Here is a 12,865-nt window from a genome sequence, read left to right as displayed (position 1 = left end):
ATGATTTTATTGACTATTCTGCAAGATTCAAAATGAACAAAATTACACCTAAACCTTATTTAGCAAATTTTGTTGAGGTTCAATTTAAAAGGGGCTCGAAAAACCTTTTTAATAAAACCAAATTTGGTGGACCATTGATTGAACTCAACTTTCTATTGGCCAAACATTATAAAATGACCTACCAAAACCTGCGATCAGATTGGCCCCTAAAGGAATTGACAAGGATAGGAAAGCCAAACTGCTTGCAAAAAATCGAGTATCTTTTTGGTAAGATCTGCCAGTGAACGACGGAAATGATATTGAAAGTTACTAGTATTAGATAATGTATTATTTTTAGTTAATATATGTTTTTCTTCCAAAGTTTGTGTTGTTTGCTTTTATGTTATTTGCTAAACTATGAGTACTATACTGCAAAATTACTTAGCATGTCTATACCTTAATAGTATGAGAATACTAAAACAAAAAGTCGTATCTAACAAAAGTCAATTTTTTTATCAAATCCCGAAATTTACAATCTTAAGATTTGTTGTGTAAGTTTATTAACGTAAAGTCCACATTGAGATCTTAAAAAAGAACAGTTTTGCAAATAAGCGAAGATGGCATGTCACAATTTACAAATTGCTTAATATCTCAAAACTTGGTTTTTGCAGATACGACTTCCTGTCTTAGCAGGGCAGAATAGTTGAGGGAAAAAGCAAGTTGCTAACTATCGGGGTTTCTGCAAAATTAATTTTCCAAATACCCACCGCAAAGTTCAAAACCTGGATACCAATAAGGACTATTAACGTCCACACTAAAGACTTACCGGGGCTTCTAGAAGTCCCCCACTGAATCCAGTAATACAAAGCGCAAGAAACACATGCCAGGGCTCGGTGGCGTACTGAAAAATCAACCAGGCAGCCAGAAATGGAACAGTGACGAACTGCATGGATCTTCTTCTTCCGAAAGGTTGCGTCACGTAGCCGGACAGGAAGCAGCCTAGTGGGACGCAAAGCAAGTTCACAGACCCTGGAAACCTCTAATGGTAGAATCGGATGAACATAGCGAGAGGTTGGAAGGGCTTTTACCTATCCATGAAATTGCGTCTACTCCAAGCACGATCTTCTCATCTGGATCGCCTCCGGATAGGTTGGGGATTAGGATAGTGGGAAAGCCCAGCGACATCCCGAACACGAAAAGAAGCACATTTTTCACACTGACAGCTAGAATTTGAGGCAGGGCTCTTCGTAGGGCGGATATCGTCTGCGCTTGAGGCGACGATTTTGCACTAAAAAATCAAAATTTTTGAGTATTGTTTTGATGGTAAAACATTGAACCTCCAGAATTGCTCCAGAGAGCCCGAAGAAACCATAATAATCTGGAGAGTTTGTTAGGTTTGGGAAACGCAGATGATGGAGTTTTATGATGGAATGATCAAAAATTTGGAGCCGCTGATCGCAAACAAGCCCTTCGCTAAAACAGACAAACTCCTGGCTTAGAGGTAAAAATCCAAAATCCAAGTGCGGCTTGCTCAAGTAGCTCTCGTAAAGTAAATTGCAGTCAATTATCAGGGATTTTTCCCAAGAGTTGTGTAACTTTTTGCTACTATTTCAGCATCATTTCCTCATGTGAAAATCCTTATTGACTCTCGATTGTTAGTTAACGTTTCACCGTTTTACTCTGTTGGTCAGAGGATAAAAACAGTGCAACTAATCAATTCCTGCCTTGAGACGCATGATTATTGAAAATCGGATCAATAAACTAATTAGCCACTGGAAAACAATTAAAACCACAGTTGTTTGCCGCATAAATATCATCTGGGGCATTGTGAATGGCAATTAGTCTTTTGTCGGATTTAATGCATTTGTGCTACCGGATTATCAGTGTTGGACACTTTCAGCTGGGAATGGGGGCACAGTTTTTCCGTTAGATACGCACCTGATGAGTTCTGGAATTTGCATTAAAACTTGGATAGTTAAGAACAATCATCAGACCTTGTAACAGTTTGAAATCGGTTTAAGGAATAATGCAACCCATCCACGTATTAACAATTAAGTAATTCTCTTCGAAGCAACAGTGTGCAGTCAAAACACTATTTACTCAACCCGATAAGTAACAAATATTACGTCTTCGCTTCGCTCTAGAAAGTCGTACGAAGCCTCGATATGCAATTAACCAATTGCTCAAGACTCGAGAATAAATAAAAAGGAAATACCCATTTATTTGCATACATCTTCAATAACAATAGAGTTCGGAGCATAGCAAGATGTGCTTGAAGACCTTCACGACTATTTACAAGGATTTGATGCTGGTTCATTCAATGGAAAACCGGTAATTTTGAGAATCTGTTTTTATTATCTTTTCTGAACAGGATTGGAATATTGCTTAAATTCTCGGATTCTAGCAAGAGAGTGGGAATATGTTTAATTTAATGGCAGTGTTTGGCAGTTTAAATTGCGAATACATGAGTTTTTATCTACAAAATTGCAATTTTATATTATGGGGCATTTTGAAGCCTGGCCCTAAAAATGCACCAATTTTAAGTGTTTCACCACCGTCTCGGAAATGAAGATCTTAATAATTTTAGCTGCACTAATGAAAATGATCATCAAATCTTCACTTGGACGAAAATCGGTTCTAGTTCAGATCTGCTGTTTTTACTGCAGCCAAGCGATTGTTTCACTAGATTATCGCCATGTTTGCATCTCCAACTTCAGTTAGCATGTTTGCAACAAACAATAATTCAATTGTATATTTAGTGGCAAAAATTACCACTTTTAGGTCCATGCGTTAAATATTTAGCGATCATTCAGTTGTAGTAAATTTGCTTTGAAACTTAATAGGTATAGAAAAATCGCAAAACGGAGCCACCAAAGCTAATGACTAATGGAAATAGGCGTCGATTTCAGACACAAATTGGTATAGATGTTGTCCATTAGCATGTTAACATGTGAACTGGAATTTCCCAAAACTAATAGCAACAAACAAGAAGACGCAATAGCAGAAATCATAATTAAAATTTTGATTGGTTCCTGGAATTTCCTGAAAGTTAATGTGTAATAAAGTTACCGACCGATTTACGAACCATCCTCCATGCTGGGGAAGTGAACATACGCAACTCCTGCTATCGCAGGGTCCTTGAAGTTGATTTATTCAAATTCTAGTTCAGCTGTTGTCTTTGTAGTAGAATTTTGCGATAATCCAATCACTGATTCGGAAAATGTGACGAAACTTTTCGTTACGGCACATAAAATGCCTTCAAACCATGCGTAATTAAGGCAAACGATAACATTATGGAACGTACACCTGGTAGTAAATAATTAACATTTTATTTTTAGCTGTAATTGTAGACTCGAAGTGATTGTTTAGTGGGATATCCATTATTTTTTTCTTCTATACGTTAATTGTCCAATTTTCTGTGATCTAACTATTATTACATTGCGCTAAGCTTTTTCAGACAATAACGGTACTTGCGGGGTTGAGGACGTTTGGAAAATTGCATCCTCTTCAGTTGCTATTATTAGTACCGGATGGCACGCATTCACACCAACAAACCTGCGAAATAATTAATCCAGGTTCTGGTTTGATCCTGTAAATTTGTCGATTAAACCAGATTTAAATTACAAATTGCCTGAGATAAGTAGTGTTTTGAGGTGTCTTTTGTTGTTTATGTGACAGAGTTTTCAGACTTTTTGGGAACTTTTACAAATACATTTTGCCTGTTAAAGCTTGAAGTTTTTCAAAAATGCCATCAAAAGTTGACCAACTGAAAATCTTCGTACCTTTCCACCGTCATTGTTTCAAGCCGCTCAAACACCCCCAACTAAAACACTAATCCTGCCTATCCCGCATCACTCAAAGCGCAAAATTAACCGATCTTTCCTGCAAACTTCCGCAATAAAACGCATTTAGCTGCACTTAGGCGGACGAAAACTACCATTCACTTGATTGATTTCGATAATTTCGGCTTGACCAAACACACTGAACCTGTTGGCTTGAAATTGTCGGCACTGCACTGATGGTGTTCTTGGATGGATTACCAGTTTGTCATTCATTTTCTATGGTAGGGACAATTCTACTGATTGTGGTACCGGTTTACGAGGTTCCATGCAGAAGATGCCTGAGTGGAAAGTAGTGAAAGTAGCCGGTAGTTTTACTGAACCTTGCGCGCGAGAAAAGCGGTTTTTTTGGGCTAAAACATGTTGACTGAAGAAAAAAGCGTTGACCAATCTGCATCCAACTTTGTGCGTAAAAGCACAGGGTTTAGTGGTGTTATAAGGGCAAAGCAAAACTAGAGCAACATTTTATTGAGCACAAAATTCGCCATCATCCCTTTTCGATTTAGAGCTCGATCTGCCCACCTGGTTGCTCAAGCGGACGCCCCCTTGCGCATAATGGTCGGTCACCTCACTCAAAGGCTTTCCTTCAGTTTCCGGAAGCAAAAAGTACATGAAGACCATCCCAGCTAAGGCTACAGCGCTGTACATGCAGAAAACCCCCGGAAGAGTTATCCAGTTGACCAGATCCAGAAAGGGTTTGTTTGCAATGAAGGCGATGATGTATCCAGAGCCTGCAGACAGTCCAGATGCGGTGTCCCTGATGTTATTCGGATACAGTTCCCCCATGATTATCCATGGGAGGGTGAAAGTCATCAGGTAGCTGAAGAAGCCAATGGAAAGGATGCTGATCAAAGGCAGCCAAGTGTGGTTGGGAATTGACTCCTTTGCAATCGGAGCGTCGAAGTTCCATATGCCCAGTTGGTAGGTGTAAACCCCGGTGATGATGAAGGCAACTGCGATGCCTGATTGGGCAATGAAGCACAGGAGGCGTTTCCCCAGCCATCTAACTGCAACCATCAGGCAAATGCTTCCCAGACACTCCACAAATCCTATGAGGATGGTGGCGTAGTAGGAGTCCAGGGGGACTTTGAGGAGCTCGAACAGTTTGATCGCAAATATGTTGATCTGAGTGGTGCCGGAGTAGGCCATTACAAAAGTGAGGCAAATCAAAAGATAGGGCCGCACAAAGGTGGCTTTGCCATACTGTTTAAGGGATTTTTTCCAGCTTGGCTCATCGGCCTCCAGCTGCTGGAACCTTTCGCTCAACAGTTGCAGTTCCTCCCGGACATTATCTACTTTAGTCCAGCCTCTCAACCAGGCCAGGTTTCTTCCGGCTTCATCTACCCGTTGCCTCATTATTAGCCAGTAGGGCGACTCTGGAATGAAAAACAGTAAAATCACTCCAGCCAATGGGATCGTTCCGTTTATGAGCACCATGGTTCGCCATGGGAATACCGTCCCTAGGATGAAGGACACCATCACCCCTAAGGCAATGGCTAGGGTTGAGGATGAGCACATTGCACCCCTAAGGCTCGGTTCCGTTACTTCTACCGTGTAGATCAGGGTCTGCAAACGGATTATTTGCCCTTTAGATGCAGCTAAGGTTTGTTTGCTTATGTTAATTGAAGGAAAACTCAGAAATTTTCAACATCTGTGAAACACTTAAGGAGGAAAGGATGTAGGAAAGTCAACGTGAATATTTCTTACGGGTGCTTCTAGAAGTCCTCCAGTGAACCCCGTCAAAAATAGCCCCACAAAGATATGCCAGGCTTGATTGGCGAAATGGAAGAGCAGAAATGCGGCCACAAACAGCATGCAGATGGCTTGCATCGCCTTGATTCTGCCTATCGGTTTGGTGATCGTTCCTGATAAGATGCATCCGAGCGGTACGCAGAGGTAGTTTAAAGAACCTGCAATAAACCAAAACTAAAGTCGATTTGGTTTGAAGTTGAAGGTTTTGCTGATTGGATGGAGGAGGATTATGGGGAGATGGAGAACAGTTGGAAAGAGTATGAGTGAAGAAAAATATGGCTTAAAGGGTAGTTTGTTGAACAGAAAACCTTCCCTGAATGCGATGTTTAGTGGATCCAAGTAGGTTGCAGCGAGGTTTTTCATCAAGCGAGTCCAAGAAAGCAACGGTAAGTTTATTTTATTGATTTTTTGTTTTTTGATGAAATCACGACGCCAAAGACGGTTAGAGAAGAAGGTAGCAAAGTCAATCAGGGAAACCCTGAGACAATTTTCTGATTTTGACTCGCTTCCAGTGCCCTGATGGTGGCTAAAATGTTGCCGAAAAGTTGGCCTAAGAAAAACGGGACTTTTCTAGACTCTTGCTGTTGCACCAAGTTGATGCACCAACATTCAAGGATCTTAAAAATACTTGCAATTTCCAAACACTTTGACCCTAAACATCGTGACAAACTCACCTATCCAAGAAATGCCATCCTTATCCAGCTCGATAGTTTCACCTGGTATCCCGCCCGACAAACTGGGTATGAGAATGGTAGGCAATCCCATGGTGAGCCCATAGACGACCAACAGCACGCTTTTCACACTCACAGCTAGAATTTGTGGTAAATATCTTCGGATCTTTGATATCTCTTGATCGGCCGTTGCGGTCGCACTGATCGAACTGAGACTGGAACTGTTTGAAGCCATTTGAACAGATTAAATGGCTTATGGATGGATATCTGATAGATGGTAGATACTCCCTACGTAGTTGTGGACTGATTCAAGGTGACATCAAGCAACTAACTTAATCAAATTGATTAATAATTAGAATAATGTGGCTTGTTTATACCAAATACCAACACCGCTGATTTAACATACAGAGGGGCCCAATTTAAACTAGTTCTCAGTTGGGGTCTGACGCAATGGAGCTACAAGAAAAACTTGAACTGAATTATCCAGTGTTTTTGATCCAACAAAATCTACTTACTGTTGCCTGATGATCGCATTGCTTCCACTTGCACAAACTGTTGACGAGAAAGTGTTGAAAAAGTTGACGAAGCAACGCGCAAAGACAAGGCGGTTTCCACTGAAGCATCGCGCACCATGAATTATTTGGAGGTTGCTAGAATATCAATAATTATTTTTGTTTTTGCGAATACTAACGGTTTTTTGCTTTAATTTATTTGCTCACTAATGAGTATTTGACTGCGGTACATTTGAATTTTTGAAGGTTTGGTGCGGGCAGCTTGCCCCCGGTGGGGTCTTGTGACCAATCCAACTTGGTTACCCTGGAAACGTGCGGGTGATCCTTTTTACGCAGACGGGCGAAGATTCACTGCACCAATGACTATTTTATGTTTTAAACACCAAATCTTGGCGCAATTATCAGTTAGATTCATTCGCCGTATCATCGAGAGCGAACTGTGTTAAATTGTGCCGTCAGCAATTCTTCAAGATATTAATAATTTAGCACATTTTTAGTGCATTTTTAACGGACTTGATGATTCAGCACCATCCAAAATGCATCGTTTGTAGTTCTTAAAATTAGCACAGTTAGTGTGTTTCAACATCTGGAAACTCTTCTAATTTAATGGGCAAATACGCAAAATGACCCAGTTGATCAACGACCGCGGTTGGTTGGTAGGAAAGGCTTCCACCAACTACCAGTCGCGAAAACTCTTCCATTCCCACCAGAATTCGTTCTACTACAGATTATCATAGTGCCAATTCAAATATATAGTGATTCGGTTCCATTTCGATATACAGAGCGTTTTCCAAAGCTGCTTGATATATTTCTTTTCCAAAATGATCGTTCTTTCGGCAGCGCTTTGGGCCCTTGTTTTTGGTGGTGTTTCACTCGATGTGCATGTTTTTGCCAGTAGTGATTGTAGTGATTGTTCGATGCCAGTAGTTAAATGCCAGCAGGGTAGAATGAGCGGCAAAATGTTCAAAACGCGCGAGGGTAGAGGAATTTTTGGGTTTTTGGGTATTCCCTTCGCGCTACCTCCGGTAGGCGATCTACGATTTAAGGTAAGAGAAAAACTTTTTAGTAGATTTTTCCATTGATATATCTGCATTTTGCTCAATTTTATTAAAAAGTGTGTTGGTCTTTACTAAATTCGGAATCTCACTGATTCCGAATTAACGGCGGTAGAAAGTGAGACAACACCTGTTAATGCTAATAAAGACACGAATTTTGACATACAACAATTAACCTTAATTAGTGGTTTCCTTGTTGTTTATGCACTTTTATTGATTTTCGCATGTATTTTTAGCACTGTGGTTTGCCTTTACAGATTGGTTTATTTGTTTTGGACAGCGCGATCGATTAGCTTTCACTAAAGTGAGTGTCCTCTCCATGATTGCCTTATAATTTCAATAGTTGGCCCTTGACGCACCCTGAAGATGCCAGACCTGCGTGCCAGCGAAACGTTCGCATCAAATTCCTATCGACGACGGCCTAATAACTCAAAACTTTTTCACACCAGTTTATTACTGGGAGAAAATTACAGTTTATTACTGGAAAACCACCGAGTTTTTAAACAGCCTTGATTACCAAATTTTTTATAAGGTTTTTGATTGTTTTTAAAAGACGCCTGCATCATCAGCACCTAATAAAATGCGTACAAACTAGTTTTCCTTTTGACCGCTTCCATCCAAAAAAGCGCGGCCGGCGCATCCACAGCCTCATAGTAGGCCCAAACGCCTAAACTGCGTGGTGAATTGCAGGCCTATAAGCGACATTTCGTCGGTTATAAATCGTTACGCTCACTTTATGTGCACTATATGTAAAAAAATATTTTTATTTTATGAAATCATTGTAACAATTAAGAGTTATAAGAGTGGATAAGTGATTTTTGGGTCATGAATAACGGTGGCCGCAAGAACCCTCATCAAAATGGAAACGTTCATATCAAATGTTCATATATTTTTATTAAATTAAAAACATTTGCCATTGTTAAAGGCTAAAAAATCACAGGATGCTACCGGGAACATTTACATTTTTTTTTAAAGAACCTAAACAGGTTCCCCAAAATATGCCAGAATTCGCATTTATGGTCAAACGCCCATTTTCAACATTGACCAGGTGTTTATACCCGATCGGAAACCCGTTTATCCTTATACAGGGTGACGCGCAAAGTTTTTTCAAGAAGGTTTGCGACCATAATCCTGGTTAAGATGCAATAGTGCGAGGTCTTTGAAGCACCGTTTGCTCAAGGACTTTTGCAAAAAAAACATGCTTCCTTCTCTGGCGTGAACAGTAATAAAATCTCCCAATATTGTCTTGTTTCAACATGTAAGAACAACAAAACGCACTAAATATTGGGGGAAAATGCTTGGGTTCATTGAGGATTTATCAACGACGCAAAATCATTTTTCCATACTTATTTCTATGCTTATTTCTGCACATTCTACAAAACATCAACATATTCATTAAGCTAGATTGAGCCATTTCAAAGCATTATTTGACTGACACCCAACGGTTCAGCTAATGACACGATTTTTTCTAATGACATTGTTTTAATATTAATATTACGTTATCGCGGAAATGGGCGAAGCAAAAATCCACATCGTTGCAAGCCTGTTCCTTATTGCATTTGCATGGAATAATAAAAGACACAGATTTGATTAGTTTGTTATTCACTGAGCATGGCCTTTATCCCACACTAATCTGTTTACAAAATCACACTTTTCGCCAAGGTTGCATTTTCTAGAAGGTTGCCGTTTTTCAGCATCCGGTGCCTTCCGGGCCCTGGAAAGGCACCCTTAACGCCTCCAAGATTCATCCGGTGTGTCCTCAGAGGGACATTTATCGGCGCTCCGAACTGTTTGAGGGCGAGGAGGATTGTCTCTATCTGAACGTCTATTCCCCGAAGGTAATGGCTTGTGATATAATCGCTAAGTGATTATTCACAAAAGAAAAAAACCACGAAATTCCCCAATTAACGTCCAGCTGGCGTATCGGCGACCTCGAAATGGGTTTTTTCGTTAGATAACTATTCCCTTGCGACTTTCCTCACAGCTTCCCACCGAAGAAGATGCTTCACTTCTTCCTGTTATGGTCTTCTTCCATGGCGGCGGGTGGTTGTGTGGAGGAGGCAACACCATGTGGTACGGTCCTGATGTCCTACTGGATCGAGACGTGGTGCTGGTGGTGCCAAATTACAGACTTGGTAAATCAATGGAAACCTTCACTTAATTAGAATAATCTAAGATTGCTGGCACTAATTAAGCGCGCTTAATTGTCGGCTTTTTCGTGAGCAATTATCTCTGTTGCTTGTTTTAAACAGTTCGATGTATACTTAAGAGATGATGGCTGGCCTTTGTCGGTTCAAGTGGCTAAATCGCCTTGTCATAGCAATTAAATGCTAAAAAATCGATATGTACTCGATCATTGCAAAGGTGACTTTTAAAAAGTGCAAAACTATGTGCCATTTTAATTAAAAACTTGATCAAGTTAATGCGCATTTGGCTAAAGCGGGATTAGCGAAAAAAACTAAATATATTAAATTGGTTTTTTAAAATATTCAGTGTCAATCAAACTCAGTTTGGTGTAAATTCGGTCGCAAATTTCCTTTTATTAAGACGCGTGTAACTCATTTGGGAATTCAAACTGGTCAGAGCGCTTATTGTATGTAAATTGAACACTGCTGTGCATACATATTTAGATCATTTATGGGAAAGCTGATTATTTCAATTGATTTACGAGGAATTAGACATAATCTAAATGAATTATCTAAATCTCTAAGCGAATTAAGCAGAGAGAGACTAACAAGGTGTTAAAAACGTTTTAAAATCTGTGTATTTAGGTTGTTGGGTTTACCGGCCAGTGGATAGCGGCAGAAAATAAAAACACTATTTTTCTTGCGCCAAAATTTCAAATTAAGTTATCAACAAACAAAAACAGAGAAACTGGTGTAAATCGATTATAAAGGGCAAAGGACAAAACGATGTAGTGTAAAAAATAGGTGTTTTTTATTTAAAAAATGAATTTATACATTTTTGTTCTTGCTAAAAGTAATAGAATTTGCGTCCATTGCCAATTTTATTTGTTAGTTTTTTGTAATTCATCAGTTGATTGTTTAATTGCGGATAGCGGAGATAAGCTTCCAGGCATTTTTAATTTTTTTTGCGAAAAATTATGCATTTTCTTCGAATTGGAGATTGTCTATATTTTTATGAACAAATCGAATTTTTTAAAGTCGGAAATTTTTGACATCTTGCTCTCACCTTCAATCAATAATCTCCAGAAATGCAAGTGTTAATTGGCCTCCAACAAGCTGTGATTTAACTCCACCAAATTTTTTTCTGGGTCGATGAGAACAAAATTTGAATTATTTAGGCGTTGAAACGCACTATTGAGCGCTGCATTAATAAATTTCAAAAATTTAAAGCCGCTTTATTGGAGAAAACCATCAAAAATTGGGTTCATGGCATCCGAATCGTTTATAATTCGGGAAAAAATTCAGAACTTAATTTTGCTTTAAAAAAGCCAATTGAAATTTCAAATTTTCTCTGAAAGATGATGGATTTTCTGAAAGTGGCACTTTATCGTCCTCGTTTTGCGTCATTTTCTTGCGATCAAACTGCGAATTATTGACGCGTCGAAGTGAAATATTGAACCCCGCATTCCTCAAATTAGAGCTAATTTACTGGGGCGAAAAAAGCCATCGAAAATCCATCAAATCAGCTCCTGCAGGTGAACATTTGAATGAAGTGTTCCGAACATCAATTATCAATATTAATCAATTAAAAACCTTTGCATTGATGTAAATATTTTGTATTTTATTTAATTTGAAGAACAAATCGTTTTTATCGGAAAATCCTTTATTTAACCGAACAACTGGTTTTGCAGTCCGAACTAATCCGGTGATGCAGAAAATTGCGCAAATAAAACTGCGTTATGAATTAACTAACGAAACAAATTATGTGCTACTATTTCAGGTGCTCTGGGCTTTCTGAGTACGGGGGATGAAATTGTGCCTGGAAACAACGGCTTAAAGGACCAAAACTTGGCATTAAGGTGGATCCAATCGAACATCCAGTATTTTGGGGGCGATCCGAAGAGCGTCACGCTTTTTGGGGAATCGGCTGGAGGCGCCAGCGTTCACTACCACATGATGTCCCCAATGAGCAAAGGTCAGAAAAAACGCCGCTTTTTAAAGAAATTTCCATATTCCACAAAAATGTGTAACGATTTATCTATGAATGCTTTTAACACAAGTCGTTTAAAACAACAGTCAGGATACCGGCGCTAATTGCCCCTCGTCTTGCTAAATTCAGCCTGATATGTTGCAACATTAGCACAAGATCGCCTAGTAAAATGCAAGGACGATTTTTCTTCGCGTTCATATTTTATGTCAAATTGCATTCGGTTGGTGTTTTCACTCGGCTAGCGCAATTTTGCAATAGCTGTTCAATACAGGGACGTTTCTCTAAAGTGGCCACTGTTCACCTTCAATGCCCCGGCTGGTAAAACTTTAATCTGCACCCACTCGGTATATATGTACATATAAAAATTCCTAATAGTTGAAAAGCTGCTTTGCATAAATGTAAGCGATATTTAAATCGAGTGCCTGCATTTTCCAGAAATGACGCCGATTATTGGCGTTATGCATTATGCAGATACCGGATTTACCCATAAATGTTTATTATATTTGAGAAATCGGCTGTAATTGTGCGCATCGTTTCGGAGCGATTTTCAATGTTTCTGAGCCATTGAATCGGCACAGTGCGTCTAGAACAAGGGCGGATCCAGGGGGGGTCATGGGGGTCATGACCCCCCCCTATTCAATTCTCTATCCAACGGTGCCAAAACGAATTCTCTAGCTCGAATGGTTCTTGAGAAACCTCGAAAAAAGCAGCGTCATGTTCAAGTGGATTTTGCAACTCAAAGAAAACCACGCAAATCTAAAACTTCTTGAATTCAAGCATTTTTTGAGAAAACTGCCAACATTTCCCCATCCATGGTTCACTTTTTAAAAAGGCCATTTATTTCTGTCTAGAATGATGTACAAATGAGCGTTCTTGCTCATTTTGCCTCCGAGTTATGAGCAAAAACGGGACGAAAAACATGAAATTTTGGCATAATCTTG

The 12,865-nt window shown here is 39.5% G+C and overlaps 3 protein-coding genes across 4 annotated transcripts in view; 1 reads left to right on the top strand and 2 right to left on the bottom strand.

Moving 5' to 3' along the window:
• LOC109538681 (facilitated trehalose transporter Tret1) overlaps positions 1-4,066 on the bottom strand; it is a 7,633-nt gene extending 3,567 nt beyond the window's left edge. The window contains exons 1-3 of the mRNA XM_019906038.2: positions 3,762-4,066; positions 1,068-1,267; positions 806-1,008 (exon numbers count right to left, since the gene is read on the bottom strand). Of these exons, the coding sequence (XP_019761597.2) occupies positions 806-1,008; positions 1,068-1,267; positions 3,762-3,775 (417 nt within the window). The 5' untranslated portion in view covers positions 3,776-4,066. The remainder of the gene's footprint in view (positions 1-805; positions 1,009-1,067; positions 1,268-3,761) is intronic.
• Positions 4,067-4,266: 200 nt separating this feature from the next.
• LOC109538682 (facilitated trehalose transporter Tret1-like) lies at positions 4,267-7,188 on the bottom strand. Of its 2 annotated transcripts, none has more exons than XM_019906040.2 (4): positions 6,757-7,188; positions 6,245-6,709; positions 5,526-5,728; positions 4,267-5,384 (listed from the first exon to the last, which is right to left on the bottom strand). In XM_019906040.2, exons 2-4 carry the CDS (start codon positions 6,474-6,476, stop codon positions 4,284-4,286), a joined length of 1,536 nt encoding a protein of 511 aa, XP_019761599.2. In that variant the 5' UTR covers positions 6,477-6,709; positions 6,757-7,188; the 3' UTR covers positions 4,267-4,283. The 2 variants fall into 2 exon arrangements, with proteins under 2 accessions (XP_019761599.2, XP_019761598.2); XM_019906039.2 differs by having other exon boundaries at positions 6,245-6,697.
• A 253-nt stretch (positions 7,189-7,441) lies between these two features.
• LOC109538523 (venom carboxylesterase-6-like) overlaps positions 7,442-12,865 on the top strand; it is a 9,540-nt gene continuing 4,116 nt past the window's right edge. Inside the window, exons 1-4 of the mRNA XM_048665247.1 lie at positions 7,442-7,799; positions 9,503-9,646; positions 9,793-9,943; positions 11,715-11,909. Of these exons, the coding sequence (XP_048521204.1) occupies positions 7,575-7,799; positions 9,503-9,646; positions 9,793-9,943; positions 11,715-11,909 (715 nt within the window). The 5' untranslated portion in view covers positions 7,442-7,574. The remainder of the gene's footprint in view (positions 7,800-9,502; positions 9,647-9,792; positions 9,944-11,714; positions 11,910-12,865) is intronic.

This window comes from Dendroctonus ponderosae, unplaced genomic scaffold (assembly GCF_020466585.1).
Source record: "Dendroctonus ponderosae isolate FM_Combo_2020 unplaced genomic scaffold, Dpon_F_20191213v2 Dpon_F_20191213_3, whole genome shotgun sequence".
NCBI lineage: Eukaryota > Metazoa > Arthropoda > Insecta > Coleoptera > Curculionidae > Dendroctonus > Dendroctonus ponderosae.
The sequence above is the reverse complement of the archived record's forward strand: the minus strand, read 5'-3'. Positions and strand labels throughout refer to the sequence as shown.